This window comes from Dermacentor andersoni, chromosome 1 (genome assembly GCF_023375885.2).
Source record: "Dermacentor andersoni chromosome 1, qqDerAnde1_hic_scaffold, whole genome shotgun sequence".
Taxonomy (NCBI): Eukaryota; Metazoa; Arthropoda; class Arachnida; order Ixodida; family Ixodidae; genus Dermacentor; species Dermacentor andersoni.
Window position 1 is genome coordinate 80,308,192 of NC_092814.1, and position 16,488 is coordinate 80,324,679.

The window sequence follows — 16,488 nt, forward strand, 5'->3', positions numbered from 1 at the left end:
GCGTACGCGATAAGCTGCATAACGTATGTTGCCCCCTACCTGAGGTGGATCGGGTCCGAAAAAAACAAAGTCGAATGCATGATCCGAAAGGCGTTCAAGAGGGTGATCGGCGTTCCACTCAACGCGAGCACCGACAAGTTTCTAGAGCTCGGAGTTCACAACTCCCTTAACGAGTTAATCGAGGCGCACGATGTTGTGCAATACGAACGATTATCGAGGTCAAAGGCAGGTCGATGCATCCTCGAGTCGCTCAGCAAATATCGCATACCACACTCAGCATGGAGAAAAGACGGCGGTTCCCGCCTCTGTTCGCGACCGCCTGATCATCCCGCCGCTTCCCAAGAACATGCACCCGACGCACCGCGCCGGGAGACGCAACAAACGAGCAAACGACCTTCAGAAGAAGTTTAGTAAGAGCAACGAGGCGGTGTACGTAGACGCGGCGCAATATGGAGGAGTGAGAAGCGCACACGCGATAGTGGTTGTAGACCGCACGGGTAAGTGCCTCGCGAGCGCCACGGGACACACGGAGGCGGCCGAAGAAGCCGCGATAGCCCTAGCACTCGTCGCGGTGCCGAACGCTGCGATCGTGATTAGCGACTCGCAGGCGACAATCCGTGGCTTCGCGCGCGGTTGTGTCTCGCGGGAAGCGGCCTGCATACTCCAAATTTCTTACGACGGCGACTCGTCATCGCCCTCGCAACCCCAAAAATCTACGGTCTTCCTCCTCTGAACCCCGGCACACACCGATGTTCCGCTCGCGGGCAATGAGGCGGCCCACGCCACGGCTTAAGGTCTCACACGCCGAGCCGCCGCTGATTATGTGGCCGCCTCCGCCCCCGAGAGCGGGGCATCGGATCTGCCGGATCGGGACACTACAACAGAAACACAGCAACAAGAAACACACTGGGCGTGGGGCGATCGCCTAACCACGTTCAGAGACCTCACCCAACACTGCAGACTCGAAAGACGCACATTCCCGCCACCGCACGATAAATTGAACAGGAACGAGGCCGTAACTTTACGCTTGCTCCAGACACACACCTACCCTAGCCCCGCTATCTTACACCACTGCTATCCGCGTTTATATCCAACAGACGCATGTAAAACATGCGGACATAGCGCAACGCTGCGACACATGCTCTGGGAATGTGCCGGCAACAACAGTAATCAAACCAGCTCCGTTAGCCACGCTTCCATAACCGCGGCCTTTGCCACAGTAGGAGAAGGCTCGAGCTTGCTTCTTCCCGACGCCGCCCCGGATGCGGGAGCCGCCGGGGACCTTCTCCGTAGGCGTCGCCGCCACTTGGAGGCAGCTATCAAAAGTTCAGAGCTGGCAGACCAGTTCTGGGCCGTCCGGCAAGCCGAAGATGCCGCTCGAGTCCAAGGACTTCGAGCCGTCACCTGAGGCCAGCACAGCAAGAACTGCCGGACTATTCTTTAATAAAGTTTCTTCTTCTTCTTCTTCTTATATTTATAAATTAGTTTTATACGGGTGTCACACGGCACACTTTCGATTGCGATCAAGCCCGATCTGGATCGAATTTCTCGGTTGCGATTGGTTTCTTTGCGCAAGCTGCGCGAGGGAGCCAATCGCGGTGGAGAATTTCGATCCAAACCGGGCTTGGTCGCGGTAGAAAGTGGTCGTGTGACACCGGTATGAGTTGGGAAACACTGCCATTTTGAATTTTATACTGCACCTTTTGCAGTATAAACTACCAGTTAATGAGCTTGTGTATGAGGCAACATTGAACTCCTGAAAACTATTGCTATTTTCGAATTGACTGCAAATGACTAGCATGCTGTGGTATTCTCCAAAACTTTAGTTTTAAAACTAAACAGCCTAGCATTTGATGGTGGCAGCAGTACAGTCGAGACTGCTTCTAACGAACCTGAGCGTCACACGGCGCCTGTTCGGTATATCCCGAAGTTAGTAGTAAGTGAATCACAGCGTTAAAAAAAAAGTGGCTAGTCAAAATACAAAATTTATTTCTTTGCAAAGAAGTTCATGATGATCGTCTGTTTCTGCAGTGCAGATCCGATGACTGCGGTCTTCAGTTTATTTAGAGCAGAAGCGTGCTCTTCGCCGAGGCCCTCTATGTAGCCCATTGCTACAGGTGCGCTTATGGGTGCTGGCTCATTGTCAAGTTTCATTGTCATCCGATTCCTCCACGTTGCTCTCCGCCCGCACTTCACAAATGATGCCCTCATCCGTGCACGGTTCCGCAATATCACCATCTTCATCAGCAGAAATAAAGTCATCCCAACCAATGTCGTGAGCCCCCATGTCGGAGTCGATGACGCGCTGCCGCAAATCGCCGCCGGACTGATCATCTTCGGAAGCATCAAGCTCGGCATCAGGCACTGTGTCGACGAAGCTGCATTGCGGAAACAGTTCCGCACGCAAACGGCTGTCACCTCCGCCCATACCGCCTTCATCATCCCAACGACTGAATACAGGGATACTCGAAGCGACAAGTTGGCGGCCGGGCGGTCAACAGCAGTGAGCAAGCGCTCCGCAATGCGGCGCCCATAGGATGCCTTGAATGCGCCTATTATGCCCAAATCAAGCGGTGGCTGTACTTTCGAAGTGGTATTGGGCAGCAGGAAATGTAGAGTAACTGCCATCAGAGAAGTTCGCACATGGTGCGCTGAGCAGTCGTCGAGCACGAGCAGCACGCCCCTACCTTGCGTCTGCATGTTGCGCTCAAACTCGTCCAGCCACTCTGCGAATAAATCGCCCATCATCCAGGCCTTAGTACTGTGCCTGTAGCGCTAGGGTACGTAGCTCCGAAAGCAACGCGGCTTCTTTGATTTTCCTATTACAAAGGGCACATGCCGGTCGCTGCCATCCATGTTAGTGCACAGAAGCGTACTTTACTGTGCTTGCCGCCAGCGCTTGATCGCCTTTCATGGCATGAGTGTTGTCGGCAGCATTTGATAAAATAATGCAGTTTCGTATGTGTTACAAATGTCCTGCTCCACATAGCTTGCAATAATGCCTCAGTTTCTTACAAGCCAAGTGGCAACGTCTTGGTCACTTACCAAAGCCGCCTCGCTGACAATCGATTTAAAAACAATCCTATGCCGCAATTTGAATCAATGTAGCCAGCCATTGCCTGGGCAGAAGTGAGGAAAATCTAGCAAAAATGCAAAGCTTTTAGCTTTGCCCAGCATCATTGGTCCGCTTATCGGAATGTAGTGAGCCCGTGCATCGATGCACTTAAGCAACGCGCCCTCTACGTCTGCATAGGCGGCCTTCCGCAGACGCTTTTTGTTTGTCAAGTTGGCATCAGAGCTGGCGATCTTTTCCTTGTTCTTTAGAATCGTCGAGATGCTTGATTTTGACACATACCTCTTCACCAACTCGCAGTTTTTAGCGTCTTGAGACAGTTCCGTCAAAATTGTTCGCTTCGTTGCCATGCCCAGTGCTTTTGGTTTTGTACGGTTGCAGGCACGGCATTACCGTCCGCCATCCTGAATACAACTTGAGTTCGACTAGAATAAAGCGCGGAAGTGAGGAAGCATGGACACTTGTGTAAAGAGGCCTGCTTCACGGTAACGGCCAGAAAACGAAACTTCTGAAGTTTAGCCGGCGGCCGTAACGCGGCCATCGAGACAGCGATGGTACGACAATGGTGTTGCAAGAAAGAGTGAGGGGATGGGAGTGGAGTCGGCGGAGTTGCGAGGAACGGCGGGAGGGAGACCTTGAAAGCCACACGCCAACACTCGTGGGCAGCGCGTGACAGAGTGCAAAGGGTAGCAGGGCACGAAACGGATAGTTCGCCTGCGAGGAGGTTTGGGAAAACAGACCGCACCTGTTTGTAACTGATTGGCAGGGCTGAAAGGCGTTCATTATACGGGTGATGTTATGCCATTGAAATAATGTATAGTTTGACGGTCGCACGGGTCTTGTTCATTTAAGCAAAAGTTCGCCTTAAGTTGGGCCATTATATGTGGGCTAGACTTACATGGTCTAGTTATAATATCCCACCTGGATGAAGGTTTGACTTCTGTTTTTAGTATTGTACAAGCCATTAATGCTTCCTTAGCTAGTTTTTACTGTTAGCCCTATCAGCGTTACTGACGTGCCGGTACCTTTCCTTGTTTCTGCCCTGTCATGTTTCTATGCCATTCCTTTTGTCAGATAGAAATGTGAGGATCACACCAAGAGAACATTTGCCATCATCTGTATCATTTTTAAAACATTTCTGCACTACCAAAAATAAGCCGTTGAGTTTGTTTCATAATATTCTAGGGAAAAACACACACACTGGGAATATGTCACCTCCCAAAAACCCGACTCTGAAAGAGTTAGCATAGACTTGTATAAGGGCCGAATTTTTCTCTTTTTTTTTCACAATTTTAGTGAGGTGAGGGAGTGAGGACACGAGACCGAACATTTTCGCCAAAATGGTGCCGGCACAGCCTTGACTCGTGCATACCCCAGATCCCCACATGTACCGTTGCATCAGAGGTCAATACGCAGCAAGCAAAAATTCACCGATGCACGTGCGCACGCACGGCATCGGGGTACGGAACGGAATTTGCTTCTCTGTTGAAATTTTTTTTTTTTCAAAATTTTGGTCTGGCAAGTTGGGGGTGCAGCCCTTAAAAGAGTCTATACGGTACTTATATGAAGACTGATGCCTTTAATTGAGTACATCAGGGAATTTTGTCCATTTAAGACAGTAGGCAATATGAGTGACAGATGGGTGTTGGCACTAAGGGCTGTGGCCATGCTACCATGGTTGTGCAGTAGCATCAACATTGCACTTCTTAATAGTAGAGAATTTCACGTACACAATGGCAGCTGACTAGCAAATCAGCGGGCATTTAGATAATTCTTGCCATGTTCTTTGTTGTTTCTGTTTAGTGCAATATTTTCCACTCATCCTGTTTCTTGTATAAAGCACCCTTTACACAATGTCAAGTGCAGGGTTTATAAGGTATTTTTTTTAAAATATAGGAAGCTAATAGTTCCAGTGAAACCACAATAGCCATAGCATCAGGAGCAGTAGTGTGCAGGTCTTACAACATTTTTCGCATACTGTAAAAAGTAGTAGTCCATTCTGATGCTAATACAGTTAAGGTCGGCCTAGCATAGCTTGTATGCTTTTTTTGTCTGTTGCATCTATAGGCAAAGATGCTTTTGCACATTAAACTGTGTGTTGCCTTGAAGCATAGGGATCACATTGTTTTACTGTCAAGGCAATCAGTTTACATTGCCCAGAGCTTCCACATTGAACAACTTTTTACATCTTTTTCATTTCATTAATCTAGCTGCTTTTGCCATGCAAACCTTGATGTTCTTAAACCCTGTCAGTTGTTTCCAAGCCTTCACTGTCACATTTTTTTTTCTGTCCTGCATAAATTTGTTGTGGTAAGAACTTGGCATTGCAGGTGTGTCAGACATGCGGAATATGTATTATTAATTAGCAGTGATGCTAATGCTAGTAGGGGTCATTGATGAGCCAGATTGAGCAAGTGTGAGGTCATTAGCTGGAACATGGTGGTTTCGTTCCTATGAGCCAAGTGCAGTAATAGTATGCTTCTGTCTTAAATTGGGCTACAACATGTTCAGCACAATAATTAATAGAGGGAACTCTGGCGCTAGTGTCTGAAGTGGGGTGCTTCAGTCAGCATGAGAAGGATGGTTAGTACATGAATTCAAACAGCTTCGTGACTTTTTAAACTCGTTATTTTCATCAAGATACTGCATTATAAATAATTAAATTATCATTAATAAAATTGTCCGACGGCAGGAATCGAAGACAAGACCTCTAGCACAGAAACCCAATATTGAAACCATTATGCCACGGATGCATGCATCGATAAGTGGCTTAGAACACCCATGTGAATTTCTTGCCGACAAGCCAGTGTGTTGAAATGCTTAGTGTGTTTCGATTTGGCCACCTCGACAGGCTGACCTACTACAAATAGTATCGATTATGCATGTTTGCACAGTCTTCTGCATTTATAAAAGTATAAATTGCTTTGAAATTTAGGACAATGAAGGAAGATGAAGTGTAAAAAACAGAGCCACAAGAATGTCTAAATCCACAAGCATGAAGGCCAAGACAAATCCATGTACTACCCATCATTTCCATGGTGGCTGAAAGATCTCAGTGCCAGTGTTCCTTCTAGTAATGATCTTAATAAACTCTATGGTTCAAATAAGCTCAGAGCAAATTAGGTGCATTACCTATTTCAGTGGCTATGGCCTTCTGCTGCTAAGCATGAGGTTACGGATTCTGTTCTGAACTGCAATTGTCACATTCCGATGAGGCTGGAATGTAAAGTACCTTATGTTCCAAGCTTTTAGTGCATGTTAAAAAACTCCAGGTGGTCATAATTAACCTGGAGCCTTCTGCTACAGTCTCTTTCATGGCTAAGGTGTTACTTATGAATGTTAAACTCAGTCAATCAAGCAGTCATACCAGGTTTTTTTTTTTTTTTATCTGCACCAAAGATTTAAAACTATAGAAATATAAATAACGGTCATGTTATTGTCACCATTTGCATGTCCAGATTGGCAACCTCTAGATAAGCAATAAGTTAACTTGCACAGTTATGTGTGTAATTTATGGCATTACGTTAACTATATTATTTATTATTGATCTGAGGTGGCTAAAGCAAATGAGCAGTTGGAAGCCCTTCCTCGACATTATCTAGTTCAGTGAAAAAAATGCTTCGTGAACAAATATTCCACTATCGAAGGCTCTCTGAAAGCGAAACTGATGCAGAAAAAGACATTGGACGTTTTCCGCTACGGGCACACGCTTTTGCACAACCGAGTTGCACGGCATGTTCTATTTCCGCCCTGCTTTTTGTCACGCTGCACCTTCACCACTGGCATGGCCTCAGGAGTAGGGGTTTTGTGGATTGCCTTCATTACCTTCTTCTTTTGGGGGATAGCATCAGCGCAATGTCTTAATTCCGGTGGTGCGCTAAATCTGTACCATCTTTCCATGGTGCATCCCTTCTGTGGTGTAGTAAAATTTTGGTGGCAGGTGTTCGCTGCTATACCGGCACTAAAATTTTGAACTGCTTACTTTCAAAATAGAAAAAATGGTGAATCAGAATGAAAGCGGCCGAGTCGCAAGGCATTGCTTGTGACCAAAGAGGAGTTTTTGTCCTTCTTCCATGCTTGTGGTACCATGCCATTGATGACAATGGCAACAGGATGAAATGTGGGGGGCGGTGAGCTCAGCATCGTAGATGCTGGTTTTCCACATCAGTTTTGCTTTCAGAGAGCATTGGATGTGAAATATTTGTTCACTCGTCTCTTACAAGAGCTTGATTAATGAAAAGTTTTTCACACAACTAGATAATGTCGAGGACAGATTTGAAACGGCTGATTGTTTTAGCCGCATAAATCAGTTATTAAAAAGTTAACATAACTCTGTTAATTACTCACATAACTGCACAAATTACTCCTTAGCTAGAGGCTGCCAATCTGGACACACAAATGGTGACAATAACATCACCATGATTTCATGATTTACATTGCTCTAATATTAAAATTTTGATGCAGATGTAGTAACAGCTGGTATCTTCAATTTTTGCAGTTGCTGTTGCCTTGTACAATCCCCACATATAAGGGTAGTAACTAGTGCTCTCACTTAGTTGTTCTTCTTTGATTATATTGCAGTGGTGAAAAACAGTTTCCTGCTTTTTACCCAGGTAATCATGGTGCAGGTAACCCATCAGAAACTGAAACACCACTTATTGCCTGGGGAGCAGGGATTGCACCACCTCGATTGTCAGGGCGTGATGGCTACTACGATGGCTACTCGGAAGGTATGCATCTTTTGTCTGTGCCACGCATACACCCAAGCGCTCAATGTGATCACCAGATGTCGCGGTGCTTCTAGTGAGTCATGAGTGGCAAAGTGAAGTCAGTCACATGTATAATATTGGCTTGAGCTAGTTGGTGCTCTTCATTACCCAGAAATGTTTTTGAATAAACCACTGTGATGTTCATTAGCCCTATAGCTTCTTGATACCTTCTGTTGAAAAACACTTCCTGTCAGGATATCAAACACTGAACCGAAAACCGGAAGAAAACATTATTTTTGCTCGAACTGGAACTTAATCGGAACATTGCTATTTTTTTCTTTTTCACTCTGGAGCGAAATCAACAGGAAAAAACTGTTTTTGATTCAGGTTGGTAACCTTTTCTGGAGCCTTTCATCCACGCATTTGCCTGCACTTGTGGCTTAACTATGCTACCTTATTTGTATGTAGACACCGTCTTCCTGTGATTTCAAATGTAGGAGCATCGTTAGTGGGGTTTTCAGCGTATAGCATCCGGGGGCAGATTAGGTGCTGTGTTAACACGCCAATATTTGTGCGTAAACGCAGCAGCGTGTGATATTAAAAAAAAAAAATTGTTTAGAAACATTTTACAGACTGTGCATTGTACAGGCTTTGCATCGGGCATTGAGTAAGGGGAGCATCACAACAATGAGCCATAGATGAACAGTGGGAACTAAAGTACAAAGTACAATGTACAAAGTACTTGAGGCAGGGACACACATATAGAAGTTCATTGCTTGTCTCCACTATGACTGTGAAACAGCAGGCGTTGGGTGTTTCATCGGCACCAATTAACAGGCCATTCATTGAAAAAGTGTTACTGGGCCTTGAATGGAGTGATCAACGAAATGAGCCATCAAGGCTCTTGAATATTTAGTTAGCAGAGGCCTGTGTTCAAGCTATGATTGGGTCCTTCCATCACGAGCCTGTATACAGTAGAACCTCGTTTAGACGTTTTGGAAAAAGCTGAGAAAAAACGTACTAGCCGGGAAAATGTACGACCCGAAGCAGATAAAAAATTTGACAGACTCAACTATAATTGACATCTACGTAATGCGAAGCGTCGCGCGAACCGTTGCAGCACAAGACGCCGACGCGCGTCGAGCTGGTGGTGCTCCGGCGGCCCGAGACCCGTTTTGTTGTTTTCCTTTTGCGTGTTGTTTTAAGAGGGTGATGGGAAACCGAAACGAAATCGAGCTCCTGGGCGACGCCGGATGCCGCAGAATCGAAACGCCGCCTGCAGCAGGGAGCGGCGGTGCGTTTGGATTATCGCCGCCTACTAAAAGCGTGCAGTACGCTACCAATGACACTACGCACCACGCTCTGTAAAACAGATAGGTGAAAATGCTTATCGCAATAGGTTTGGCGGCGATAGCTGTGAATGCGGCGTGCCACGGCCCGGGCGGAGATTTGCTGGTACCGGAATAAGAAACTGCGCGCCGTCATTTTCTCGTGAGACTGGCGGCTACATATACTGTTCTCGATCGCGCGCGCCTCGTGCCTTTTCTTGTTCACAAGGGATCAAGCGGCCGGAAAACGTATACGATCGCAGTCTGCAGCAGGGAACGGTGGCGCGTTTCGGTTATCGCCTATTAAAAGCGTGCGCTACGCTTCCGACGGCACCACGTTCTTTATATATAAAACACGTAGGCGAAGATGCTTATCGCAATAGGATTGGCAGTGATAGCTGTGAATGCTGCATTCAACGACCTCGCAGAAGATTTGCTGGTACCGAAAGGAGAAACTGAGTGCGCGCCGGCGTTTCCACTTGAGACGGGCGGGCAAGTATTGCGGTGAAGATGCCGCGGTGGGCAACTATATTCTGTTCTCGATCGCGAGCGCCTTGCGCATTTTCTTGCTTACAGGGGATCTAGCGGCCGGGAAACGTTTCAGACGACCGCATTTTGGCTATGTACTGAACGTTGGTGCCGAAAAATTGTGTTTTCCGGGAACGTATGAGTTGGTAAAAAATTAGCGTAACTCTGTTGGTTCATTTTTAAAGGGACACTAAAGTTTACTATGAAGTTAAGTTAAAGTGATAAAGCAATGCTCTAGAACGTCTAAGGCGTCAATATAATCGCGAACAGAGCTTTAGTAACCGTGAAATTGAGGTAAATGCGTGACACGATTTGAGACCCCCCCCCCCCCAGCGACATTCCGGTACTAGCCCGATGACGAAGGTACTCCTCATCATAATTTATGTCACTAGTACTCACCTACTCGTATTAAAAAGAACATTTCATTAGGTTATAAGACGGAAGAAAATGCTACTTGTCTACTTCTGTTAGATTCTAAGAAAAAATAACATTTTGACGTTACCCTTCAGTAGTATGGGTGTTCGAAAGGTTTCGTTTTCGCTCGACTCTGCGCCGCGCGCGCTTTGGAGTTTCAGTTGTTTCTTTACCGCGTCGTGCTGTGGTGGTCCTGCTGGCTCGCGAAACTTGCATTTGGAACAAGCAGCGAGAATGCCACATCCATGTGATGTCGTTGGATGCGCGAACGGTCCGCGGAACTTGGCCAAGGGCAGTTGCAGCGGCGTTGAATCGAACGTTACTTATCACTGTGTGCCAACGAGTGAACCTCTCTGTTCGAAGTGGTTAAGTGCCGTACCTCTCCCACAGCGTGCTGGCAAAGAGCCAAAAAATCACATAGTGCGCTCGCTGCACTTTCGTCCAGAGGATTACGAGTTCAACGCCGACTTACTGAAGTCGTGTGGAGTGCCTTTCAAAGCAATGCTTTCCCGTAGCGCTGTTCCGTCGGTCTTGCCTGCATTCTCCGAAGCGCAAGAACAACTGCAGGTCGAAGACGGGGCGGTGAGTGCGGCATTCGGTTTTCACGAAGGAAAAGCTACAAATGTGCGAATATGTACAGCCATGACATACAGTTGCCGTCGTAGTAGTACGCAACGACGCCGGCAGCGCGAGCCCTCAGCAGCAGGTCACGTTCATCAGTGCTTAAATCGCTGAAATCAAGCCCAGCATCGCGAGCCAATGTGTCGTTGTCAGGGTAGTCCATTGCAACGAGCGTCAAAGTTGGCGTCATACGTACGTGGACGCTTCAGAACGCATTTTCTCTTAAAATAAGTATCTTCTTCGCATGAAACAAGCGTTTCGAGGTTTCTGGGATAGTATTTCAACAGTCCACGTTGACTTAATATTAACCTTTAGTGTCCCTTTAAAGCAAAGCTTTCTTTGACTCATCTTTCAACTTTCCCACTGCTGCTGCTGCTGCTGTCGCGCACACCGCGTCGGGGGCGGGGGAGGGGGGGTCAGAGCATGAAGTTATCACCCCACTGCATCCAATGTGCACAATAAGCTCTGGAGCCCCCTGGCCATCCCCACTTTAGCCGCTTGACAGCTGTAATTATCCGTGACTCCCCTCAGAAGCATTGCAGAAACTGCAGTGCTTCCCTTTCTACTAACTTGCCAGGAGGGACTCGGATAGAACTGTAGAGAGGAGAAGGAGAGGGAGGAGAAGAGGCAGTTCTCATACAAGAGAGGAGGGAGGTGACATGAGAAGGCAACACCACCTGGACAAGAGAAGGCCTGAGAAAGTGAAAATGACACCGCTGAAGTGATTGAAAAGAAAGTGTTAACTGATATTTTCCGTGACGTAATGTTAATATAACCACAGCGGAAAGAATATATAGGTTGGGTAGAAAGCAGGAAGGAAAAGTACGCCCAGTTATCATGAGAGTTTTCGACTACAAAGAAAAGACTGTGGTGTTTAAGAACTGCAGAAAGGTAGAAGGGACTGGTATTTCTGTCTCGAATGATCATTCTATAAACACGCTACAAAAGCAGAAAGACCTGTGGGAAAGTGCGAAAGCAGAAAGGGAATGGAGCCTAAAGGTTCGACTCATGTATGACAAGATTGTTATCGACAACGAGTTGTATGCATGGAACGATGCACCGTCTTGTAGAATAAAAACAAGCAAGAAAAGCAACTGCAGGTGAGTCTGAATAACACTGTAGAAACCAAATTCGAGATTTCACGCTAATTAATAATAATTCTCCTAGACTAGTGAACAAAGCCATTGAATTTGAGCACCTTCTTTTTCTGTATAACCTCGATATTGTCATTGTGACCGAAATCTACATACGCGACAGTGAAATAATACTCCCCTCTTATCAAATATTCGAAAGGATTGTGAAACTCGTGGTGGTGCCGTAGCGATTGTTCATGAAAAAGATGTTGAGCTTGTGATGATACGCGAATGCCCCGATAACCAAAGTACTTGGTACAGATCAATGCTGTGCGGCTCTCCTTGCGTAATTGGTGCTGTTTATAGACCTCCTAATGCCCTTCTTGCCTTTCTAAAATCAATTCATGACTTTTTTACTGACAATGTATCTGAAAACACGCAGGTAATTATAGCAGATGATTTTAACCTGCCAGATATTCATTGGGTGGTACGACAGATTGGCTCAGCAGACTTCAAGCACTGTGATGCTTTATTTGACGTGGTATTTAGCAGAGATCTTACGGAGGTTGTTAATGAAGCAACTAGAATGGGACCAACTACTCAGTCAGTGCTTGACCTTGCATTTATAGATAGCAGGATTACTGATTATGCCGTTTCATTTAATGACGGACTATCATACCACAAACTTGTCCTATTGTGCATAAAAAAGTTTTGCCAGTCAAGCTTCACCGAGAAACAATACACGTAAGAAATTTTGCTGCAGCAGATGATGCTAGCATCCTAGATTACCTGGAGATGGCACTGGAGATGTTTCATGGATCAGCTGATGTCAATACGTTGTGGCATAAGTTTAAAGGTATTGTCAAATACTGTATGCATAACTGTGTTCCAATGAAGATAAGCAAACATGAAAAAGCGAATTCCTTGGGTGAACCGAGAAATCATTTAGTTAAAGCATTAAAGCAGAAATTAAAATGTAGAAGGAAAATTAAAAACAAAGATCATAATGAGATTCGAGATCTTTCGATAATACTAAAGGAAAAATTATCTGCTGCAAAAGAACATTACTATTCCCACACTTTATCATGGTTTATGAAAGATTCGCCACAGCGTTTTTGGCGTCACATTGCTCCATCACGTAAGGATGTGAGGTATGTTACCAACAATGAATGTATAATTACAGACCTTGCGCAAATCGCTGATAGTTACAACAAATTTTTACATACCGTGTTTGACCATCCCCTACCATTGCCTGCAGAAATAAGAGAGAAAATTACTAATGCTCGTTCAGACATGCCAGACGTTATCTTAAAAAAGGTATACTTTCACTTCTTTTAGGTCTAAACACAAAAAAGTCTCCTGGCCCAGATGGCATCCCTAATGAATTCTTGAGATGATATGCTGAATGGATTGCAAAGTCTTTGCTGATAATTTTCGCTGCGTCTCTTGAACAGCACAATTTACCAAATGATTGGATAATGGCGCGAGTCGTGCCAGTTCATAAAACTGGGGACAAACATACAGTTCAAAATTATAGACCCATTTCAATTACAAGTACTTGCTGCAAGATATTCAAGCATATCCTATCAAAAAGCTTGTTTAATTATATTGAAAGCTCGAACATATTTTTTTCTAACCAGCATGGATATGATTCTATGGGATATTGTCGAAGTTCCTGTGTGTGATGTTGAAAATTTGATTTTGTATGGTACAGTTGTTGCTTGTAGTGTTCGGTGCCTGTCATACAATGCTCATTTATATACCTGCAGATTTTCTTGTGTAAAATTGGCATAATTAAGCAGTTGTATTTTCTGGTTTGATTTGTGTAGCGCTCATGTTTATAGCGATCTTTGAAGCCTATTTTATGATTTCTCCACCCTGTATTGGTCTTTGGGCTAACAATATCAATAAATAAATACAATAAAACCCCAGAGGTATTATTATTTTTGTTCTAATGCATTACCTTTTAAAATGTGGATGTTCACATCTCCAGCGATTTATTTACAAGCAGCGTTGAGTGTGCTGGTGGGGGATGTACCTCAGCGTTGGTGCACGGCACTCCTACACTTGTAATGAAGTTTTCACTAGCATACTTCCACTATATCATATCAACAACAATTCTTAACAGACTCAGCTGTATTATGTACTCATCATTCAGGAAGTGTGTTGCCTCTGTAGCTTGTCACTTTCATTTACCAACAAACTTAAAGAAGAGATTCTGTAAGAGAGTCTCTGATTTCATATTTAATTTAACATTGTAATTGTGTGAGGTCAAAATATTGGCAGAGGTCAAAACTCTGAAATAAAATTAATACTATGTACTGTATTTACTTGCATAATGATCGCACTCGCGTAATGATCGCACCCCTGAATTTTGTCATCAAAATTTGATTTTTTTCCTTTTTCGTGTAATGATCGCACCCCAAACTTGCCACAGCGATATGTCGTGTGCCAAGTCTAGCTAATGATGATCATGCTTAGTATCTGTTGAACGCTATGGGAACAACTCTTCAAGACATACCAAGCGGCCTACACACACCAAACATTCTTAAGTAGATGCCTCATTTCATTCCTTTCATCACTTTCCACACTTCCATGAAAAAAAAGCTACAACCAAACTTGCCTTAGCTTTATTATTTGTAGGCTTTATAATGGTTGGGGTGAACAACAACAACAAAAATGGCACCTTTTTATTCCTCTCCTCTGCACTCGTGGGCACGCAACAAATCGCTAGCGGCAACAATAGTAGCCACGTTTACACTGATACGTTAGAAGTGTACCCTATTCATACGCCGACGCTTGTAACACAGCTAAGATATTTGCCCACCCTTAGCGGTAATGTGCCGCATTAGGATAGTATTGAAGACAAATGCCGCAATTTCCGCAGCGTGCCCGCCATGTGTTTCTATGTCACTGGCAATTAAGCACGCCCATCTCTGTTTCTGTCCCCTCAAAGTGGTCATGGCTATGTTATTGCTGCAAACTTGCCGACAGTAACGATATTATTCATTACTGACAAGGAAGAAACTGTTTCAATGCGCGTAACATACTCACAAGAAGAAAAAAAAATCGCGTTGGGCCCGTTCCGCTTGCTCTGCCAGCCGCCATTTTTGTTTTGGTGTCCAGCACTGTTACAGCGGCAGCCGCCTATTTTTTGGCCTGTACAGGAAAAACATTGATTCACAGTGGAGGAAAAGAACTAGGAAGCTTACAAGCAAGTATGCGACCTGTAGGGTGGGCAACACAGCAACAAAGAACGTCAAGCGGAAAGTCAGAGAGGCTAAAATAATCTCCTGGGTGGCGGCAATGGAAAGGAAACCTGCCATGAGTAACTACTTAAGAGGAAAAAAACAAAATCAGGAAAGGAACAATTTATGATAACTCAAAGGAAAGCTCATTACTTTTCGAAGCGAGATCGGGATACCTTGGAACACGCACCTATAAAGCGAGATATAAGAAGGAAGAAGAAGAAGCATGTGCTTGCCGCGGTAAAGCGAGGGAAACGATGCAGCATGTTGTATTAGAATGTGAAGATATCTGCCCAGCGATTGATTTAGGAATAACTGGCCTCCTTGAAGCCCTTGGGTTCAGCGAGAGCATGGGGAAAGTAAACATGTCCACAATAGAAATTAGTAAGAGGCAATTGGAAGATTGGTGGAAGAAAAGTAGGGAAACGACAAAAAACGGAGACATACAAAAGCAAAGTTCGCAATAGGGGATCAGAAAGTTGGGTTGTGGGAGTTCATAGGGGTTTTTTTTTTTTTTTTTTTTTTTTTTTTTTTTTTTTTTTTACCTAGGTAGGACATTAGGCAGTATAATAGCAAGAGCTTGGTGGCGCAACCCAGCGCCCTGTTCCAAAGGGGACACTCATAACATCCATCCATCCATCCATTTGTTGTCATCCCGCAGCAAGCGTGGGATGAAAAAAAAACTTTCTGCGAAAATTTAACCCGCGTAATGATCGCACCCCTGAATTTGCGTCAATTTTTTTTTACAAAAAAGTGCGATCGTTATATGAATAAATACGGTATATACCTAACTAGCCCTTGGTTCTAACAGCATACAGTAGGCTAGCTGTAAATTTGTTTTGGCTAGAAGGCTGAAGCAGGGTGCTCTGTGCAGTGTTAAGTGTCAGCCCTCATGCATGGTTGTAGTCTTGTATGGTTTCTGCTTGCAGCAGAAACCAAACAGTGGCTGCATGCAGCCACTGTTTGGCTTTCGGGGGGGGGGGGGGGGGCAGGATTTTTTTATGAGAACTGATAACCCAAGCATTGGAGCAGAAGCACTCATGGCAGGGTCTGCCTTTTTCAGATATGCTAAAAGGAGTGATGTATTCAGACTTGTCCGTGGAAATATCTGCACATAGTGTTTGGACATCTTGGGCAGGAACATAAAGTGTTAATAACAGCAAATTTGAACATTTATGCTACTGGCTCGGAAAACAGTTGATTACGGAACTTAAAGGGACACTAAAGGCAAATACTAAGTCGACGTGGACTGTTTAAATACCATTCCAGAAACCTCGCAGCGCTTGTTTCATGCCAAGAAAAGACTTAGTTTACGAGAAAATTGTATCTGAAGGTTGGTCTGAATACCTTTTTCAAAATTCAGATCTCCTGCCACAAAGCCGGGGGGTGGGGACGTTGCATACGCAATCACCACCCTTTGCTGCCTTCGGTGAGTAAAAGGGCGCCCGATAGGTGGTGGTACCGAGCCCAGACAGAGCGGTCGATTCGCCACTG

General features: G+C 45.0%; 1 protein-coding gene across 1 annotated transcript in view; it reads left to right on the forward strand.

The window, feature by feature from the left end:
- LOC126545975 (GPI ethanolamine phosphate transferase 1-like) overlaps window positions 1-16,488 on the forward strand; it is an 83,964-nt gene that overhangs the window by 9,350 nt on the left and 58,126 nt on the right. The window contains exon 6 of the mRNA XM_050194025.3: window positions 7,687-7,803. Coding sequence (XP_050049982.2) covers window positions 7,687-7,803 — 117 coding nt within the window. The remainder of the gene's footprint in view (window positions 1-7,686; window positions 7,804-16,488) is intronic.